Consider the following 20,980-nt stretch of genomic DNA (forward strand, 5'->3'; position numbering starts at 1 on the left):
TTTCTGCAGGTGATACTATTCTAGAGAACTAGAGCGATGCCAGGCCTGCACCGTGACGCTGGGGCTATGGAGAACAGTGCGGGAAAGGATGTGCATCCCAGTAATGGAAAGGCTGCAGTCATGGATCGTTCCATTGCACATGTTAGAGCACTTATGAGATGAACCTATCCGAGCACGCGATCCATGATCCCGTCAGTTGGAACAAGGCTGATGATTGTGCATCTGTTGACCGGCCCGTTGGTAGTCTTTTAGTCGAGGTGGCTATTTTGATCTACCGATTATTATGAAGTTATTAGCTTTTGGCAGATACGAACTCGGCATTTATTGTTTTGTCTGTGAGCCGTAGTCACCAGCGTATGGGCTTCGGCATGTCTTAAAATCGCCACAATTGTTTGACAGTCTCCTTCTTTGCTATTTGCTGTTTGGAGTTTGCTGGGACATATGATTTGTCGTCTCTATTAAATAGCACTCTTTACATAAGAATTTACTTCGATTTACATCTCTCGTTACTCTGAGCACTTTGGCGTCTGAAATCCGGGTTGGTGGGACTTCGGTGGATGTTCTATTCTCGATCCCCACCCAGCGCACCTTTGGTTCAGTTGAACATTAACCGCCGCTTCCTCGCCATGCAAGGAGACACCATCACAAGTACGCCCCATTGACAATCATGCCGCGCGTGTTCGTTTGTAGAAGGAGGCATGTAATAACAAAACGCTTATCCCAACTGCCCCAAGACCAAGCCCTTGGCCCGCATGGATAAAGTAGTCTTGTATCCAGTCAGTTGTCTCGTGAACGGTACCTTGGGGAGGCTAAGGCGCAATCAGTAGGTGACAAGAGCAAGAAACGGGGAACATCTTGGCACTGCGGAGCCTCGCAGAAGCTTTGACTGGCGTTATCTTTTTCTTGTTTAGCACCGCTTGGCATGTCTTCTTTGAACCTTTCCGCCGCGCCAATCCAACGCCCAGCCCCATCCCTCATTCCTATCTTATCTTGATGAAGCGTCTTACAACGGGCTTGGAAGCCTCCAACAGCGCGCTTAACCGCGGTAGCATGCCTGATGGTTTGTGCCAGAATCCTTCGACCGGACTAGCCGAGTTACCGTGGGTCATGGGTACTGTTTCTGGATGCAATGGCTATGATAACACGGGCTAGATGTGAGCAGGAGGCGAATTCCATGGTTGAATGCTCTGATTGTCGCGTGCCATCCATGCAAAAGTCTGGTCTAATGCCCCGAGGTGTAGTTTCGCTTGTCGCTATATGAAGGCGCACATGTACCCATCCCTTAACTCTGAGTCTACCGCTCGTTGTGTTACTTCACTTCTGCGAGTCTCGCGCTTTTGCACTCTTGCCTTTGCAGACCAGCCACTGGTCCGTCTCACGGCGCAATGGCGGTTACTACAGATGTCAAGGCGTCTCTCGAGATCACCAAGGGAGCGACCATGACGACTGATCCCATTCCTTTCGATACGGATTCCGTATCAAGCGGCGCCAGTGCCTTTCCATTTCCTACAGAAGAAGAATGGGCCACTCTCCCCAGAGTCGCCGGAAAGATCCCATGGCAAGCATGGACTGTGGCTGTTGTCGAGTTTGTCGAGCGCTTCAGTTACTACGGCACCAGTGCTGTCTTCGTTAGTAAGCTTGAGCCAAGTCACGTACTGTTCGTTTATTGCAATCTTTACTAACTGCAGCCGCTAGATTTCATTCAGAAGCCCTTGCCCCCAGGTTCAGTTACAGGCGCTGGATTTCTCAAGAAGCCTGGTTCCGGTAAAGTGGAACTTCATGGTAGCGAATAAACTATCTTACTAACTCCTTCCAGGAGCGCTCGATATGGGCCAGCGTGCCAGTACGGGACTGAATATGTTCAACCAGTTTTGGTCCTACATCACACCTCTTGGAGGTGCCTGGCTTGCTGATGAGTACTGGGGACGCTACAAAACCATTCAGTACTCCAACATCATTGCTATCATCGGTCACATCATCCTCATCCTATCTGCAATTCCTCCAATCATTGTAAAGCCCAAAGTCGCCATTTCCATCTTTTCGGTTGGTCTCGTAATCATGGGCATTGGCACTGGTGGCTTCAAGAGTAATATCTCGCCCCTGATCGCAGAGCAATACAAGGACCAAAGGGCCTATGTTCGCGTTCGCAAGAACGGAAAGAAGGAAATTGTCTGCCCTGCTGTTACCTCGGCACGCATTTATCTTTACTTTTACTTCCTCATCAACTGTGGTTCTATCACCGGATCTATTGCAATGGTCTACTCGGAGCACTTCCACTCCTTCTATCTGTAGGATCACTGTCTTTTGTAACTCATTGTGTAACTACTGACTGTGAATACAGGGCATACACGCTTCCAACGATCTGCTATATCTTTTGCCCGCTCATCCTAGTCACCATGAAGAAGCACTACAAGCTTTCACCACCCACAGGATCCGTTATGGGCAAAGCCTTTAAGCTTGTTAAATTCGGTGTCAAGAACTCTCCTCGCAAGAACACGTTCAAGGACGGAGATTTCTGGGAGAGGATCAAACCATCTGTTCTTCGCCGCAACAACCGTCCCGTCCCAGATTGGATGACTTTTGACGATGCCTGGGTTGACGAAGTAAGAAGAGGAATTCTTGCCTGCAAGGTTTTCTTGTGGTTTCCGCTTTATTGGTTAAGCTACAACCAAATGCAGGGGAACCTTGTTTCTCAAGCAAATACAATGAACCTAGGTCAGGTTCCAAACGATATCGTTGCAAAGCTGAACCCCCTGTTCATCGTCATCCTGATTCCGATCATGGACTTCGTCATCTACCCTGGACTACAGAAGGCAGGCATTGTTTTCTCGCCCATCAAGAAGATTACGGCTGGATTCGCGCTTAGCTCTTTAGCTATGGTGTCGGCTTGCGTTATACAGTCCTACATCTACAAGCTGTCACCATGTGGAGACAACATCAACGCTCTCAGCAAGACACGTAAGGACTGCAACGCCGATATTACAGTTTGGGTTCAGGTCGTTCCATACGGTTTAATTGGTTTCTCCGAAATCATGGCATCCATCACCAAGCTCGAGTATGCGTACACCAAGGCTCCCAACAACATGAAGTCGACGGTCCAAGCTATCGCCCTTTCCACCTCTGCAGTTTCTGCCGCGCTGGGTCAGGCTTTTGTCAGTTTGTCTGAAGATCCTCTGTTGGTATGGAACTACGGTTCCGTCGCTGTTGTTGCCTTGTGTGGTGGTATTGGTTTCTGGATGACTTTCCGCAAGGCAGACAAACAAGAAGACGCACTGAACAACATGAAGGAGAGCAACTTTATGGGCGGCAGGGAGATTGGCGATGCCGAGAACGTCGATACTTTGAGCGTACGCGACGAGAAGAACGAGAAGAGTGGGTTGTAGATATCACCATGACTTCGAGAACGGAGAGGATTGAACTATTACTTATGAGAATAATACCATAAACAATGGAGTCTGCATCGAAACTCTGATTATACTTTCTTGTCACCCTTCCCAAAAACATGAGATTCCGTGCATGTCTAAATCTTTACATGATGACTATCTGATAAACTGTGGATGCCTCCTGTTTCGGTCTAGCGGACTTCGCCTAACTCTCGGCACGTACCCGCGGCTCCACCTGTCAATCGATGTTGTGCTACGTACCTCACGCGGTACTCCACGCCGCCCTTAGCGTCGTCACCCAAAACATAAACTCGATCGTTGTACCAGTACCACGGATCCCAAAGACGCAGCGGGTCGCAGCAACTCCTGCTGCTATCCGATGTTCCGCACACTATCCCCGAAGCCAACATATACACATACTATATAAAAGAGCTCGCGTTCAAGATTGCCGATGCCTCACACGCTCCTCCCAAAGCGGCCCTTGAAGAAAGCCACTACATCCCTGACGTCGACGGCGGTGCAAAACACGACTGCGTCGCGGGACGAAGTCATGTTTAGTACTGAGCCGCGCAAAGCAAAGGGTATGTTGGCATATGAGATTGCATATTGTGTTTTAGCATACATGTGTTGACGGAATGCCGATAGTGGTTTCGTATAATCCTCTTCTTACGCCATCGCCTTTTCTGGATCCGGCGGTGGAACGGAGGCGGAAGGTGGTGGTGCAGAGGGAGGTAGAGAGGAGTGCTGGTGCGAAATGAGAGATGCTGTTAATGGCGGCTGGCATGGGGTATTTTTGAGACAACAACAACAACAACAACAACATCAACGACGGATGCCCACGCGTCCCGCTGATCTCCTCGCTTACATATTCTGGCATTGGGAAACACCTTGAACGAAGCCGCCACAGCCGAAATAGCGGCGTATCCAGCCTTCGTAGCCGCGCCGTTGTCACAGCCAGTATATACTGCATAGGGTGCTTCATGAAGAGGTAAACAGGTAGTGCGTTACTTTGTCGCCTTTCAATAATATGATTCATTCTGGTGAAAGTGGATGTTTAATCCTAAACGTGTCTCTAGGAAACATAGTCAAGCTATTAATCACCTCCTCTTATCAATCAATATAAAAGGCTCAGTTATAGTATATAGAAGTGAGCTTAATTCGGGTCACTCCATCTGATTACATATTCCTGCAATCGGCCTTATGCTAAACTCTCCCTTTGGAAGTCCTAATTCGTAGTTACATTAGTGTAATTCTGTATCTATATCTATTATCTCTAACCCTGCTCCAAGTGATATCTAGAGGAATTACTAGACAATAAACGTGCTATAATCCAAAATGAACCTATGGTGCCCAATACCGCGGGTGCAATCTATTCTCCTGCTTTGCTAGTCTATTAACTAGTTTAGCCGTGCGCACGTCTGAGGTAATAGAAGCCTTGTTGACACCAACTAGATCTATAGAAGTTTCGTTAACTGTTTGTGAGACATCGATAGTTGTGACCTAAATCTAATCAGTCACTGTACACTAAACGATATTCAAACTGTTACATTGGTAGTCTCTACACTCGTCTTCGTCAAAGATGAGCCCACTTTGACAAGTGTGCCAATAGTCCTGTTCCTCAGAGTCATCGTTGCCCTATGGAGACCAAGACACACCGCGTCATCTGAAATCCCTTCATCTCTCAACGTCCCATAGAAAACTCTTGCAGTATCAACGCAGTATTCGTCCTGCACATCCCAGAGTGTCCCAACTATGTGACGAAATCCAGCTAATCTGAAACTACTGATGTGGTGGATGTTTTCATCCACAAGCAGAGTACTTGTGTTATTGTTTGGGCCAGTTGAGCACGCAGAAAGGTACGCCAGAAACTGTGGCAAGTTAGCCAGAGACGTTGAGCGAACATCTTCAGTTGTGAGATAATTAGTCTTCCAGTCTCTCAAGAGAATGGAACTGGCTCACAAGTTTTCATCGTTAGGGCCTCGGTGTACTGCAAAATGTAAAATTTGACTGCGGCGAAGCTCGTCCAAGACCTCGGGAAGGTTAGGTGATGGTTCAGCAACCTCGAAATTGAGTGAGATCATCAATCCTTTCACCACTCGTATCCATTCTTCGGCGAAAGGGAGATTATGGTTTTGCCCAAGACCTGGAGTCGTGCTCATAGGCACTAGTATTTCTCAATTGCAGCCGGGCTGGATCAAAACAGTAAAAGACTTACATTACTAGACGAAATAAATGCAAGATTAGCAAATTATAGTAAATTTAACCATCAGTTTCATCAAGAAAGAAAAAAGCTGTAATTGAGGGGGGGGCACAGAAAGGCCGCTGATGATGGGTATTAGATACATTTGTGCAACGAGGAAAAGACATTCTAGCTTTCAATAAAGCACCTCACCGCAGCGTTTAGAGTCTGAGAAACTTTCTCAACAACACTGCTTGTCTCGGTCGCAACGAACGCGAGTACATGTCCCCAGAACCGTGATCTGATGACGCTCGGTCCGGAGAAAGAGTCTGGTGTGGAAGCATTAGAATAATGGATCAAAGACCGCATCATATCTGTCATTGAGTGTTTCAAAAAAAAAGTTTGCTCACCTAACCGGATCGGCGCCGTGCTGTTGGCAACATTGTTTCGCGTAAATCTCCTCAAGACAATCAGTATACTAAAAAAGCGACCAGGGACCCAAAAAAAGATTCATCTCCCGCGACTCCAACATCTTCATCTTCAATGTTTCACACAGCTCGTTCATCACCCGCGTTCTCATTGCCTGTATCGTGGTCGCCGTCCTCCTTGCACCAGTTCTGCTCTACACCCTACTAGAGGGAGAGAAGAGTCGCATGATCGTTGTTGTTTTTGCAACTGTGCTCGTGATCGCTATGTTATCGATACTGGGCAAAACAAATACGATGTCACAATTTATCGATGGTACTGCGTAAGTGCAAGCTCCGCCTTTCCGTGATACATAGGAGTAGTCGAACCAATTTTAGAATAGATACGCAGCGGTTCTAGTAGTATTTGTGTCAGAGTAGTAGAATAAGTGTGTTGAAGATGAAGGTCGCGGGGTGGACTTCGTGGGTAGCTAAGAGCCCGTTTAATTGCGCATTTTATGATGATAGATTGTATTGACTATGCGATAGCTCTCTAAAGTAGTTAGATATAGTGTTTCCAGCTTGAGAGTAGTGTAGTGGTTGAATAAGAAGAAATTAAGATTAATTCTTTAGCGCTACAACTCGAAAACTCCTTACTACTAATCAAAAATCTAAAAGAAATTTAGTTGAGATACTAAACTAGTCTTTGATATCTAGGAGTTATATCTCAGTATCACAGAGGGGGAGAGAGAGTTAAACTCTTGGCCTTGCGGATACTTTGGCATCGTGGTAAAAGAATCTTGGTATCCTGAAGAAAAACCCACTGCGCCACCTCTCCATCCAGATGTCTCAATCCATCAAAAAGAATACTTTCCCGGCCCCAAAAACATGTCCATATTCCCCCTCCTCCCTCTACCTCTCTAGCCCAGAATAACTCCACAACCCCACAAGCCCCTCCTTGCTATCCCCCAACACCGGATCCAGTTCCGGTAAAGGCACAGTCCACACATGCTCTCTCCCCCTCTCCCCTCCAACCTTGAAATCCCACACCCCTCCATACGGATACGCCCCCATCATCATAAACTCGCCTTGAGTCGGGACCCTCTCGAAAAACCTCCTTCGTTCTTCTTCAGTCTTTTCATTTACCTCCGCAGCCCTGCCCCCAGCGATATCTTCCGGCTGGTGAAATGCCAACTCGCGGGATTCCGGTTGCGGAGCAAACGTCTTATGCGCCACGCCCGCGGGAATAATAAAAACATCGCCAATCCGTGCTTCAATCTCTATTCCACCTCCTTCCCCTTGCTCACCCCTTTCCCCAGGCGCATACGCGCCAGCCTGCCATCCGGGCGCATCGGCAACGCCAAAACGGATGGTGGCGCCCACGCCGGAAATGACGGTCATGGCTTCGTGGGTGGTAGAGTGGTAGTGAGATTGAATGTCAGGCCCATACTTTGCGATCCATTGGGTTTGCCACCCGTTTTTGGCGTAGAGGTCTAGGAGCTGGGTGGGGGTGAAGGTGGGAGATGTGACGGTTTCTTTCAAGAGGCCTGGGTAGTGTAGGAGGGGGATGGGGGAGTTTGGGATTTGAGCGGTTGGGGGGAGGGTGTAGGATCTTACAGTTATTGGCATGATGGATGGAAGGGGATGTGTTATTGTAAGGTGGTTTGGAGATGAGGATAGGTGGTGGTGTGGGTGAGTGGTGTTGAGACGGGTACGATTACCCGAATGGGATGGACAAGGCGGAAGGTGACGTAGGACTTTCCATTTTGGAGTACCGGGGGAAAGGATGAGATGGACATTTCTTCGTGAGCCTTGGCCTTTAGGTAATCATATTTATCTTATTTAACTATAATGTTTTGTATTAGCTGATACGGGCTATCTGGGGTGACTGGATACAGCATTTTGGCTCGGAAAAATGGTGCAGTCGTCAAAATCAATTATGATACTACAATGTTCCTCAGGAATGGGTTATTCTTATTTGGTTTTGGATGGGGAGAGATTCGAAATTCATCTCATAAATATCATACAACTACTATGCACTTAGAATTCCAGCGCAACTTTGCCAACAGCCTTGCCACCTTCAATAATCTCATGCGCCTTCCTCACCCCCTCCTCATCTAGCTTGAGCTTCTGCATACAATGACACTTGACCGTTCCTTCGTCTAGCATTCTCGCCAAATCTTCCAATATCCTACCGTGGCTTTCGACGTCAACGCCGTAGTAGGGCTTAGTACCTAGCAGGGCCCAAACAAAAGTCAGGCTCTTTGCCATGAATTCTGTAGCATACATGGGCATCTCCTTGTCCTGAACAATGGAGCAGACTTTTCCAAAGGGGGCACATATCTTTGCTGCAGGAGCGAGGTAGCCCGATGTTGGCGTGTGCGTGATGAAGACGTATTTGATAGGGACGTCTAACTTGAGCTTCTCGATCTCGGCGGAGATATCCTTGTGGTGATTGATGGTGTGTGTAGCACCCCCGACGTCCTTTGAAAACTTGACTGTTTCGTCTCTCGATGCCGTGGTCACTACAACAGGTAGATCAAGGACATGGCGCGCAATCTGACTAGCGACGCTGCCGACACCACCGGCCCCGTTGATGATGAGAATGCCGGCCTTTTCGCCTCGCTGAATCTCCATTCGTTCAACAAGGGCTTCGTAGGCTGTGATCCAAGTTAGGGGCATAGCGGCAGCCTGGCCCCAGTCCAAGCTCTTTGGTTTGAGCGCAACTGCTCGTGAATCCACGAGCTGGAATTTTGCATTGCTTCCCTGGCGGATGGGTGAGCCAGAGTAGTAGACTTCATCGCCGGGCTTGAAATGTGCGACTTCGGACCCCACGCTTTCAACTATGCCAGCGCCGTCAAAGCCGAGAATTTGAGGCAGACTAGGGGTTCGGTCATAGTAGTCTGGGTAGTCATCATAGGTTCCTGCTCGGACTTTGGTATCGACTGGGTTGACAGAGCAGGCTTTTACGCGGACGGGTATGTCGTGGCCTTGTGGATCTGCAGAAGGCGGGAGGTTAATTGCTTTTATATTAGATATTGGACCGTATTGGGTGACTGCGATGGCATGCATGTTTGGAGAAGAATTGGAATCATGTAATGAGAAATGTTACAAAACTGAAACCGTATATGTGCGTGATGTTGTGTGCAGTGCTTGGCTGGTCCATTGCTATATCCATGTTGGAGGTTGCTAGGATCCACTGTGATGAAGATTTGAGCTAAGGATCAGAATGGCATTGGCTGCTCGTGACGTCACTTGCATCCTTGTAGATTGTAATAGTGAGGTATTGAGGCTTCAATGACAGGCAGATGGTCGCATTGCGGCATTGTGACGCTCCTTATTGTCATGGCTGTCGGGAGTTGAATTGGAATGGTGTTGATGAGTACGTGCTTACGTGGTGGAGTAGTACAAGGCTAATACGTGGAAAAGACAACGTCGAGATATGCAAGTGTCTGGGCTAGTATTGGACGAAATTTTAATGCTGGATATTCATTGCTTACTGGCGGCGGCAGCAACATGATGCTGTGGCTGCCATGGCGCAACGCCACACAAGCACAAGCCTGAAGCTTGTTGCAGAGTTTTGTGCAGTGAAGAACCGAAGAGACTCGAGGGGGTAGATGCAGGCCATGGCCAGCTGTACATAGATAGATACATATGGACATGGGAGGATACATGTACTTATGTATGCATGCCCGATTGGCCCGAGTCTAGCAGAGAGAGGGAATGGTCTGGAATGGGACTGGGAGGTGGAAAGCACATGACTCAAGGTGAATGCGGGCAGCCGTAGGGGGGTGTGCAGAAGGGACGAGGGGAAAGAGGGGAATGCATAGAAGTGACGCAGAATGGTCGGGGTGAAGAGAATGGCGTCGTGATTGAGGCGAATGAGGAGACGACCGAGGTGCTGGGGGCATGGCGTTGCTGCTGTCAGCGCCCGCCAGCCGCTCCACGCACACGCACACGCACACGCACACGCCCAACGACAGTGTGTGGTGGTTTGAGGTAGTATGTATGCCACCGAGAGCAACAATTGACAATTAGACGTACGGTCGCGGAGAGAGGAGGGGAATTGAATTGCATGGGCTTAATAGTATAGTAAGTAAGTAAGTAAGTATATGTCGCAGCGGGACTGGGCGGGCCACGCAGCACAGCACAGCACAGCACAGCACAGGATGGCATGGCACGGCATGCAAGCCGCCATTCATGCCCAGACCGGTGTGGGTGTGCGCATCGACACACAGACACAGACACAGACACAGACACAGCACAGCGTGGTAGGCGTAGGCGTAGGCGTAAGTAGCTCCCTGCCCTGCCCTGCCCTGCCCTGCATTCCCTCGCCCACGCACACCGTCGTCTGCCCCCTTGGCTGCAATTCTTCCTCCTCGTCCGCCCCGCATCGCTGCCACGACGGCGACAACCGCCACGACGATAAAAACTCCATCGGCATCCACGGCATCCACGCTTGCCGCTACAGTCACCGCCTCAACACCCACCCACTCTCCCCCAGCTGTGCGCCTGCTGTCCTCTATCGTGAACGCCAGCCTTGGCGCTGCACCTTCAAGGCTACCTGCGTCACCACCACACCATCTCCTCGATAGAGCCCACGACCAAGCGCACTGCCATCCCGGCCCCCTACATAGCCGCCAGGCACCGCTGGCCCCCTCCCAACCCCGACGCCGCCGCCGTTACACGTAACCACGAGCCCCCCTGCCCTCTTGCGCCCCGACGCCATGGCCTCGTCCTGAAGCCAGACCAACTGCCACCTTGCAGCGGCCACTAAGGTCCACCACCAGGCACACGACGACCGACCATCGCCCTCCTCCTCGCTGCGACATGGCTGAACCTGCGCCTGGCGTCTATGCCCGCCTCGAGTCGGCCTTCCACGCTGCTCCCAATCTCCGCCAGTCCAAACAGCTCCCGCGCCGCAGTGACCCAACCCGTCCAGTCCCAGCATCCCTCGAGCGCGACGACTCGTATACCTCACAATCCACCGATGACAGCGACTCCACCGTCTGCAGCCAGGACAGCACCCTGCTCGCCTCACCGGGAGGGCTGAATGGAGCAGACACCGGCCTCCCGCCTACGCCACCCACGGCCTCGCAAGATGGCAAATCTTCTCCCGCCCCAGAGCAGCCGCCCCATGCCGATAGCGTGAGAAATTCGCTTATATCACAAAAGTCGTCCCTCAGCACCCCCGTCAATGCCAGAAGCCCACCAACACCCGATCCAAGTCCGCCGCGAAGAAATGTTTCCGAAGGCTCCAATGCCACCCTCGAGCGCCCACCGCTTTATACGTATCCCTCCTCCCGAGCCACCTCGTTCCAGACGGCAAGAGAAGAGCCCATTTCCTCGGACCGCGAAGAAAGCACCTGTGCAACACCACCCACTGACAGGCTCAGCACCGTCCAAGAAGACCACGGGCTCGGTCTTGCTTTTGAACAGGACAAAAATGATGTCACCCCAACTACCCTGCAAGCTCCCTCCTTCCCCGTTACCCCTACTAAACAGGTGGATACAGCCAAAGATGTGGGTACGGTGGATACAACCCCCGACCAGGTATCCCCGACCATGGACGACATCCCAGATCGCGAATGGAACACAGAGCTGATGCGCAATGTCACTGTCCGGAAGAAGCGCAGACCGCAATCAAAATCTCCTTGCAAAACACCCGAACCTGCCGTCACCGTTGTCGAAACCGCATCGCCCTCTCCCACCAGAGCCCGACGTGCCTCGAGTCTGCGCAAACGCGTCCAAGTCGGCCACAGCAGCCCGACCACGCCGTCTGTCGAAAACTTTGCGCAATCCATTGGCTGGCCCTCCGAAAACAGGCGCATGTCATCAGAGAAGCAGCGCGAGGCCAGCAGCAAGCGGCTCTCGACTGCGTCAGTAGCCTCGACTGTAGTGTCGGCCCAGGTCATAGTCACGCCGCCCCAAAGGAAGCAAACCCTGCGACACTCTGGCAAGAACATGGCATACAGGAGAGACATGAGCTCTTCGACAGATGTTGGCTCCCTCACGTATTCGGACCGCAGTTCCATTGTGTCGCAAGCCGACAGCGCCCCGGTCCATCGTTTGGTGCACAAGAGGACAAGCATTGCTGACCGGAATAGCAGAAGCAGTGTTGCGTCAGACATTTCATCATCGCATCGCATCATGTCCCCTTCATTGTCACTGCGACAGAGGACCATTGACAGCTCAGCACACACACTAGCGCACCAAGAATCTGTCCGCCATGTGCTACAACCTGCGGCCGACATATTGAGTAGACACAGTGCAGCGGCGAGGCTGAGTGGGAGCCACCACAAGCGCATCAACTCTGCACCTGAAACTGCAAGACGCACAATTCGGTCCTCCAAACCTCGTAACTTTTCAGAAATACTGCCTTCTGCAAGCCCCCACGAGGAGAGGAACCCTTTCACTCAGCCACCTGTGCTTCCAAGCGCACCATCACCGCCTATATCGCCAAAGCCACGTCAAATGTCACCAACGTCGAGAAAAGTGAGACAATCGCTTATTGTCACTGATCCGAATCTGCCAACTGGAGTTGAAAATGACCCTCCCAAGTTGTCCAGTTCGGGCACAGATGAGCCCGTTGAGCGCGACGTCTTCATTGGTGCCAGTAACCCTGTGGAAGAAGCCCAGGTGCCATCTGCCATGCTCGATCGGGTTCGACGTCTTCTTGGGGACCGCGAGACCGCCGAAGGCGCTACTCTGGTTGCTGCTTCCAACCCCAATCCTGCTACACTGGAGAACCTAAATAAGTTCCCGCCCCTCAAGGATGGATCGCCCATTATGCGACAAGGCTCACGTCCTTCAAGACCAGCCTCTCGCGCGTCAAGGCCGGGCTCATCACGACCAGGTTCCTGGGACCCAAAACGATTCTCACTCCCCTTAGACCGTTCCTCAGCCTCACCTGATTGGCACCGTTACTCGGGTGACCAGAGTCGTGTCAGCTTCGATCGGTCGGGTTCACGTTCAGCTTCACGGACCGAAGAACACGCCATGGCTCGGCATCTTTTTTCCCAGTCCACCCCGTTTTCTCAGTTTTCCGATACTGTCGAAGTCACTGAGGCTACTGCTGTGAGCATCTTTCCCCACAACAACAACTCTCTCCTTGTCGTGCAGCAGCTTGCTCGTGGAAACTCGATGCTGCAGGAACAGCGCCAATTGACCGGGGCTTCACACTTGACCGCGCAGGATCCTCGTATCACACCAGCCGTGACATCGCCCCCTGCGACGAGTCGACAAAACAGCAATGAAGAATCATTACAGCAACCGACCCTGACTTTTGAGCCTTCGACCCCTCCGATGCAGACTGAGCTGCCACAGACCAACTCTGCCGAGTCATCACTTGAAAATCCTCGAGAACCCCCAGAGCCGCCCATGATTAACTTTATTCCTCCAACGCCTATGGAGGAACTGGAAAAGCCGATGGCTCCATCACCTGGACCGCCTCGTCGTTCCGACTCCAATCCACAACGCCGCTTGTCTGTTCTGCAGCGAGCGCGCCGCTATTCCGATAACCTCATCACACCGCTGTTGACTCGCAAAGGGGCCAGTCGTGCGCATTACGACAATGAAGAGGAAAAACTCACGTACCGTAATCCACAGGCCTCTACCGTGAACGACGAGGACGGCACACTTCATCCCTTTTGGCGCCCACGCGGCTTTTGGGATGAATTCTCCGACAGTGAGGATGAGGGTGGGGAAGACGAAAGACTACCACAAGGAGGCGACACAAGCGACGTTGAAGATCCAGAGCCTGAACCAGAGACACCAAGACGAGCCAATACTCTCAAAAAGCTAAAAGGCGGCCTTCGCGGGTCGGGTGGTTTCCTCATCGGCAACTCCCTTGGTGTCGAGCGCCACGGCACGAATAAACGTCGACACCATGTCAATCTTCCCCCACATATTGCCCAGTCTCTTCGTTCATCTAGTGATGGCTCCTCATCCTCACCCAAACTCGGCATTCAAGCTCCTACGCAACCTTTGGGACGCCATGGCGGCGGCCGTATCACCAAACGCCGCTCCAACCACGATCTCCGCCGCACTTCATCTGTCCCTGATAACCTCTCTATCGAATACGAGCAGTCTCGTCGTCGCCGAGGCACATGGAGACAAGGCAAGAGTATTCCAGGGTTGAAGAAGTACCATGTTCAATACATTGGAATATCTGGAGTAAAAGAGAAGATCAAGGAACGGCGCACAGAGAAGAGGAGGGAGAAGATCAGACGGAGTATTGGACACAGGTACTATATCGATCCCGTGACGCCTGAATCGCCCATTTCGCAGTAGATGAGGAAAAAGAGGGCATGGGCGTGGAGGAGGAGGAAGAAGAAGAAGGGGCTTGCACTCTGAAGCTACTATTCCAGCTTCTCATCTTGTTTTTCATCGCGTCATTCAGTGAAGAGGGGGCCGCCGGATGTTGTCATGCAATCGTCTTTCCATCTTCATTACCCCCGACACGCCATTTTCAACTCACGCAACCGCTTCTTCTGGATACCACATGTGTTTTTTCCCCACCATCTATCGATTGGAACAACCCTGCTTTTTTTTGGCTTTTCGGCAACATAACGCACATATATCCTTGTTTTTAACCGGCAAACCGCAATTACGACCATTAACGACTCTCATCATCAATCTCGCGCTATTAACCGCTTGGATACCTTAGTTTGATTTCTGTTTTCTTTGCCATATTTGCAGCTAAGGGAGCTTGCCCCACCTGCGGGACTGGTTCCTTTGTTGGAACCGTTTTTTTTCTTTCTTTTCGATCATACCAAGTATCTAGTAGTATAATAATACTTTACATTCTTCGTTTTGTTTATACGTTGTCCGCATATTACATTATTTGATCACACCGTGAAGGAGGAGAATGAAATGGAATGAACTGGTTAATTTGGATCCAATCGCACGGCGAGGGATCATGGTTGACTATTCATCTTCTCTTTCTCTGCTTCGCTCTACTAGCAACACTCAACTAAAATAGCCTTTGTCATATCTTTTTGACTATTGCACACTTCCATTTGACAAAACTTTGAAATTCCATTTCCGTACAATCAATCTGGTTTCCAGACCTCGAACTAAAAGTTCGAATGAAAAAAAAGGAGAAAGACGCAGCCAGGCTAACTTGGATCTAGAAGAGTCGCAAGAGCTACAAGAACAAGTTGCATGGATGATAAAAAAAACCCCTCAAAAAGACATAAGTGACAGACAAAATTCCTCTCTCCCTTAAAACCCTCCCCTTTCATTCTGGGGATGGTGATATCATATATGAGCTCCCGTTGATATGTCGCCGTAACTCCTAGCCAGAAACAAGAAACCCCAAAAAAGCACCCTCTATCCACAATAGAAAGAAAAGAAGAAGAGAAAAAAACAGGGAGAACTGATGAGAAAAGAACAAGCAGCAATTGAACTTTGTTATACAAAGGAAACATGCATGTTTTGTAGCAGCGAGGAAGATGGAGAGAGAGAGAGAGAGAGAGAGATACAACTATGTAGAGCTCTACAGCGATTAAATCTTCCTACGCACAGTGAATTTGCGCTCCATAGTTGCAGCAGGGAGAGCTTCGGCGAAACAATCACGCGCTAGAACTCGACGTTAGTTTCTTATCTCGATTCTGTTTTCGAAAGGATTCAAGACAAAAACACTTACTCTCTGCAGAGTCGAACATGATGAGGATATCGTCATGTTCACCAGGATATTCAATCTCATCCAAGCACACAAAGCGCCTCTTGACACCAGACCATCCCGTCAGTCTGCCTTCGGCCTTTTGGATCTTGCCCTCGCCTCGTCGTTCATCCACGGGCAGCGCAAACTTGGCATCGACAAGCTTCAGGCCAAACTTGCCTCCCTTGTCCGACTTTTCAAACGTGTCCGTCAGACGGAGTTGGAAGTTCATGGCATCGGCATGCGAAAAGTCTTCGAAGAAAGCGAGGAGCTGGATAATGTTGTCTTGCTCGACAATCTGGAGACGAAGTCGGTTGGCGGTCCACTGCTTGTAGATGGGAACGACCATGCGTCGACGCGAAATAGAGAATGAAGCTGCAAGCCCATCAAACTTGACCTGGAACCCAGTGACGGCAAGCTGGAATGTATGCAAATCATTAAACGAGTTAAATGTCAGGCGTCGAATCGTTGACGCGCTTGTGAGCGTCTGGAGCAACTTTGCGAGATCTTCAGGAACAGCGGGATCGGTTCGACTGCCATCAATGGCAACGGCCATGTCTTGCTGGGGCTCGCGGAGCAGTGTAAGTTCGGGAGAACCGTCAACTGGAAGGCGAACCAAAAGTTCACCCGGACCTAGAATCTGTTAGTCTTTTTCCCGCGCACACACACACACACTAAGAAAAGTAATGCAAACTCACCCAAGTTCATACGGTCAGAGACAATACCTGCAGTATGTCTGCACATGATCCTCAAGCTCTCGCTCATGACAGTAGGCGCTGACTCCAATCCTGCAGCTTCAGGATCTTGATTCATCACCTTGGCCTCGACCCACTGCAATTTTTCAAGTACGCGACTCCCGTTTTGGCTGAAGCCCTCTGTCTCGTCGGCACTCTCAATGTGAAATCCCTTGAGCGCAACCTGAGCAAAAGTGGTTTCGCCAGGCGCAACATTCATAGAAGTGAATGTACCGAAGAGGTTATTGCGATCCTTGCCTTCTTGGAAGACTAGGTGGGCCATGCAGATCCTGAACCGCTTATCCGGCCCCTCTTCACGGAAACGTAGTCTCAGGGCTGGAGCTTGATCTGGCTCGGTGACGTATTCAAAGTTCATGGGCTCCTGTTTCGTTCCAAGCTCATGATTGACCAAGCTGACTTGTTTGTGCTGCTGCGGCGTGACCAGTACCATTCGGTATCCTCGATGCAGTTTCCGCTTTCCAGTACCTTCACTGCTACGTTCAATCTTTTGGAACACCAATAGTCTACAGCCTGGTATTCGTTCCTGGGAGAACATGGATGGATTCGCTGGGTCCTTGTACGTGGTTTCGCGGAGGTACATTTTGCATGCAAATCGTTCGTCTCTTCGCTCTCGCAGATCCGACTCTACTCGGCTGATGTGATTGACAATAGACCATAGACTACGGAAATCCGCTTCGTGCAGGGCAAGCGTAAGAAGAAATCCGTGCCGTAGCTGCACAGTAATCTGGTTCATTTGTTGTTTCCAGTTGACGTCTCGCCATGTGATGGCTGAGCCCGGACCAACCAGGATATTGATTAGACTGTTTTGACTGCAAATGGCGAGCTTGGCCGAGTATTCCTCCTTGGGTCGTAAAACGGACAGGACGACGTTCATTGGCACGCGATCTGTGGCAGGGTCATCGGTCGACAACGAAGCTTTGACAAACATGCGGAAGTAGCAAAATTCAGTCTTAGTGTCGGAAAGAGGAATGTACTGCGAAAGGCTGACCTGTTGCTGACCGCTTGGCTGGCCGGCGAGCCCCGAGCTGAGTACACTGGCGGCATCGGGAGCAAATGATGGGTATTCTTCCCATATCGCCTGGTCCTGGCCTTGGATGAGGGCCTGCGTAGGAGGCATGCTATGGTGCTTCTTCATCGATCCGACCAGCAACTTCATGTAGTGGCCAATGGCATTCTGGATGTCATAAACCTCTACGCCCACAGCATCACCTGCCTGTCGAGCGAGTTCGACTTGGGCGTCTGGAGATCCATCGCTGTACTTTTGCAGGCCAGGGTGGTTCGGGAGGACTTTAGTTATGATCCACCACACCTTGGCCAAATCGACGTGAGGCTGGGCGAGCCGCTCCTGTGGCGGGTCGGTGGACTTGTGTTGACTTCTAATGAGATTTTCCATTCCGGTACGTCCTTTTAGAAACCACCAAGTGGCGACTCGGAGCCATTGCATAGGAGTGTGATTATAGATGTTACCACCAAGCTGGGCTGTGAGCTCAAAGATGCCTCTCATATGGGTTATGCGCTCAGCAAAATCGCGATATGCCAGCTCATTTGCAGATTGTGTGTCAGAGCGACCAAGTAAAGCAGCAGGCTTGGTGGCTCCAGAAGCACTGCCTGATGCCATTTGAGCACCTGGTGGCCCTGCCGGCATTGCAAGCGCTGCAGGTATCGAGGATGGTGGCGAAGACTGTTGTTGAAAAGTTGATGTTCCTGCCAAAGGTTGAGGTGGGCTAGAGACACGAGGCATTTCATCAAAAGCTTGAGGATGGGGCTTGTCGGCGGTCGAGGCTGCTCGTTGCATGGACGGGTTGGAGGAAGGATCGGATCGAGAAAGGGGCGAGGCGGGGGTTTGTGAAGTGATAGAAGGTGTATACTGCGGTGAACCTGATGAGGGCACGCGCGTGTTCATATCGTGTGGGTATGCCATTGGTCTCTGTCCGGGGGATGGCCCACGGGCTCTTGATCGTTGGGGGTCTTCAGTCTCGAGCCCCCTGCGTGGTGATGTCCTCGAGTCCATGTGTGCGTTGCTGAGGGGCGTCCCTGGAACCGAGCGCTGTGAGCTCTCTTCTGAATCCCGCCCTTCGCCTGACGCTGCACGCTGCGCCGCCTCGTGTAAGGTCCTACCCTCTTCTGAACGCATTCTTTGCTTGACTCTTGCCGCAAAAGAAGCATGCGCGTCATCTTCTTGTCCGGTTCCATGAAGGTCGGGCATTTGCGAAACTGTAGGTACGGGATGTGCGGGCTCGTCATCGAGTTGCTCACCCATGGTGCTAAAGCCAGTCTGACTGCGCTTGAGCGGCTTTGGTCGGAAATCATCCTCCTCTTCTTGGATTGTGGGCTCGCGTGCAGACATTGCTTTGGATACGACGGGTGAGAGGTTGTCTGAATCTTGCGAGTAGACCGAGTCTTCGCTCGACCGCCTCATGGGTTGGTGCATTGCAGGTTCTATTATGGAGTCGAAACCTGTGGGCGCGCGTGAGAGGCCCTTGGGACGTTCGCCGAGGCCCATGGGGCCCAAGTGGCGCGGCGGGGTGGGAGGGAGCTGTGCGGTGGTGGTGATTTGGCCGAGCTGCATCTTCTGGTTCAGAGGAGGGGACAGCTCGCCGGGATTTGTGCGTGTCCTGGTGAGGTTGGTCTTGTACTCTGTCTGTGCATGTGACCTGTATTCAGTCTGTGAAGGGGCGCGGCCAATGCCGTTGAGGCGGGGGCTGGGGATGGTGTCGTCCTGCGGCACCTCGGAGGGCAATTGCTCCACGGCGGGCACATTCGCGGGCTTCTTGTTCTTAGCCACTTCGATGGCGGGGTCCTCACACTCGTCGCCGCCGTGGCCTATGATTTCCGGGACGGTGCGCACAAAAGTCACGGTGAGGCCCTTTTTGCGCGTGCCCGACTTCAAGCCTCCCGGACCTGGGCTCTTTGCTGCTGCGCTGTTGAGAATGGTTTGGGCACCAGGCCACCGCTGGGCACTGGCAACATCTATGCGGGGGCGGTTGAGAAAGGCGGCTGCAGCTGCAGCGGCAGCCTCTTGCTGTTGCTGCTGCTGGGCGGCACGGTCTGTCGAAGGTTTGAGGAAGGCGTTGAGATCGTCGTTGTCAACCTTGTTGTCGACGGGCTTGTTCTTCGCGTTGGCGGCAGCGAGCTCGCTGGTCTTGTCGAGAATCTTGGTCTTCCAGCGGCTCTTGGAGAAGAGCTTACTGGCGGGTTCGTGTGCGTCCACCATGGTGCTGTGTGCAGCCGCGACTCGGGGCGATGGAGGTGAAGGTGGAGATGGTGGTGGTTAGAGGCGGGGGGAAGGTGGCACAGGGCCGGCGAGGCGTAGTGGAGGGCGTTTGTGGAAGAGCAATGTGGTCGCGTGCGTGGTTACAAAGGCAGCGAGGCAGTGAGGTGGCTTCGACGTCCCGTCCAGGGCTCAATTGGCGGCGGCGGCAGCGGGGGCGGGCGGTGGATTGGCGGAGGAGATGGATGGGGCTTCTCTAACAGGGCCCAAGCATATGAAACGGCTTCACTCGCACATGCAGTTGCCAGAGCGCTTCTTGCAATGCATGTGGACAGAAGCAACGGGTGTACAACAAGGAAGCAAGAAAAAAAAGAAAGAACAAGAGAGGGACGGAGAGAAAGAGGGACGGCGACACGAGACCAGGAGATCAGACAGCAGGGCAATGCGAGGGTAGCAGCAGCCTAGTAGCGTAAGTAGCCGTTCGTCGTTGCGGAGAGGGTACGGTACATGCAGCTAGACGACAAGGCCAAATTGGCCAGGGTGCACGCTAATTGCACGCCCGTGTTGGCTCTGCCATTCCAAACGCCCTCGTAAATGCGCCTGAGCGAGATTGCGCATGCGCATGCCTCCACATGCAATCCATCCGGCGGCCAGCTTGCGCGTGGCAGCCCAGTGCAGGCTGCTGTGGTACTGGTACCACGCAGCCAGTGTGGATATGCTTGCGCCCACAATACGAGACCCTCGGGCTGCCGGTCAGCAAGCACTTTGTCTGGCTCCGTGAAGACGGCGGCCCCGGCGCCATGACGGCCATGGCAGCTGTTTCACGTGTCTTGACAGCTGCTACACTACGCGTCTGCCAGCCTCTTTCGCCTGTCAGCGACGGCGGCGATTGCAACGGCGACGGCGACGGCGACAACGACAACGACGGCAACGATACAAAAAAGCCTCATGCGTTGAAAGTATGTGTGCCTCTCCTGTCACAGCGACTACAACTTACATACTTAGTCCCGCATCCCAAAATTGGAACACCACACAGCGGTCTATGCCCGAAACACGACAGTATCCGCTCCAGCAGCGTGGAGTGATAAGGCGGCGACAAGGATCATCACATTCTAACCTCGCCTGCCGGCTGCCGTGGCCCCTTGTCCGCTCTCCTTTGACGTTAGCTTTTTGTGAAAATGGGTCGTGGGCAATGCCAAATCTGCGGCCAAGTCCATGCGAGCTTACGCCAATCCACAGTCGTCGACGTCGGCTCCATAGACACAAGCACCAAGTATGCTCGCACACTGCCCTACCGACTGCACATGTAGTACACAGTATCTCCAACTCGTCCAGCCGTGGCGGCCAGGGGTCCTACCGCGATGTGTGATGGGAACAAGGTGCT

The 20,980-nt window shown here is 51.8% G+C and overlaps 7 protein-coding genes across 7 annotated transcripts; 2 read left to right on the top strand and 5 right to left on the bottom strand.

The window, feature by feature from the left end:
* Positions 1 to 1,040: 1,040 nt before the first annotated feature.
* On the top strand, positions 1,041 to 3,491 carry COCSADRAFT_142099 (uncharacterized protein). Its single transcript, XM_007701758.1, has 4 exons — positions 1,041 to 1,632; positions 1,696 to 1,764; positions 1,817 to 2,288; positions 2,342 to 3,491. Exons 1-4 carry the CDS (start codon positions 1,386 to 1,388, stop codon positions 3,381 to 3,383), a joined length of 1,830 nt encoding a protein of 609 aa, XP_007699948.1. The 5' UTR covers positions 1,041 to 1,385; the 3' UTR covers positions 3,384 to 3,491.
* A 166-nt stretch (positions 3,492 to 3,657) lies between these two features.
* COCSADRAFT_36619 (uncharacterized protein) lies at positions 3,658 to 4,546 on the bottom strand. The gene is made up of 2 exons (XM_007701558.1): positions 4,029 to 4,546; positions 3,658 to 3,964 (listed from the first exon to the last, which is right to left on the bottom strand). Exons 1-2 carry the CDS (start codon positions 4,165 to 4,167, stop codon positions 3,840 to 3,842), a joined length of 264 nt encoding a protein of 87 aa, XP_007699748.1. The 5' UTR covers positions 4,168 to 4,546; the 3' UTR covers positions 3,658 to 3,839.
* Positions 4,547 to 4,724: 178 nt separating this feature from the next.
* Positions 4,725 to 5,943, bottom strand: COCSADRAFT_26244 (uncharacterized protein; the record flags this gene model as incomplete). Its single annotated transcript, XM_007701522.1, has 4 exons — positions 4,725 to 4,883; positions 5,039 to 5,251; positions 5,599 to 5,602; positions 5,771 to 5,943. The coding sequence occupies 4 exons, from the start codon at positions 5,941 to 5,943 to the stop codon at positions 4,725 to 4,727; spliced, it is 549 nt and encodes a 182-aa protein (XP_007699712.1).
* Positions 5,944 to 6,706: 763 nt separating this feature from the next.
* On the bottom strand, positions 6,707 to 7,784 carry COCSADRAFT_36621 (uncharacterized protein). Its single transcript, XM_007701559.1, has one exon. It carries the CDS (start codon positions 7,593 to 7,595, stop codon positions 6,879 to 6,881), a length of 717 nt encoding a protein of 238 aa, XP_007699749.1. The 5' UTR covers positions 7,596 to 7,784; the 3' UTR covers positions 6,707 to 6,878.
* Positions 7,785 to 7,892: 108 nt separating this feature from the next.
* On the bottom strand, positions 7,893 to 9,341 carry COCSADRAFT_36622 (uncharacterized protein). The gene has a single exon (XM_007701560.1). It carries the CDS (start codon positions 9,036 to 9,038, stop codon positions 8,007 to 8,009), a length of 1,032 nt encoding a protein of 343 aa, XP_007699750.1. The 5' UTR covers positions 9,039 to 9,341; the 3' UTR covers positions 7,893 to 8,006.
* Positions 9,342 to 10,627: 1,286 nt separating this feature from the next.
* On the top strand, positions 10,628 to 14,687 carry COCSADRAFT_36624 (uncharacterized protein). Its single transcript, XM_007701561.1, has one exon. The coding sequence runs from the start codon at positions 10,797 to 10,799 to the stop codon at positions 14,256 to 14,258; it is 3,462 nt and encodes a 1,153-aa protein (XP_007699751.1). The 5' UTR covers positions 10,628 to 10,796; the 3' UTR covers positions 14,259 to 14,687.
* Positions 14,688 to 15,474: 787 nt separating this feature from the next.
* Positions 15,475 to 19,599, bottom strand: COCSADRAFT_160290 (uncharacterized protein; the record flags this gene model as incomplete). The annotated part of the gene is made up of 3 exons (XM_007701759.1): positions 15,475 to 15,548; positions 15,616 to 16,263; positions 16,329 to 19,599. 3 exons carry the CDS (start codon positions 19,597 to 19,599, stop codon positions 15,475 to 15,477), a joined length of 3,993 nt encoding a protein of 1,330 aa, XP_007699949.1.
* Positions 19,600 to 20,980: the final 1,381 nt, after the last annotated feature.

Source organism: Bipolaris sorokiniana, assembly GCF_000338995.1.
Source record: "Bipolaris sorokiniana ND90Pr unplaced genomic scaffold COCSAscaffold_7, whole genome shotgun sequence".
Lineage (NCBI taxonomy): Eukaryota > Fungi > Ascomycota > Dothideomycetes > Pleosporales > Pleosporaceae > Bipolaris > Bipolaris sorokiniana.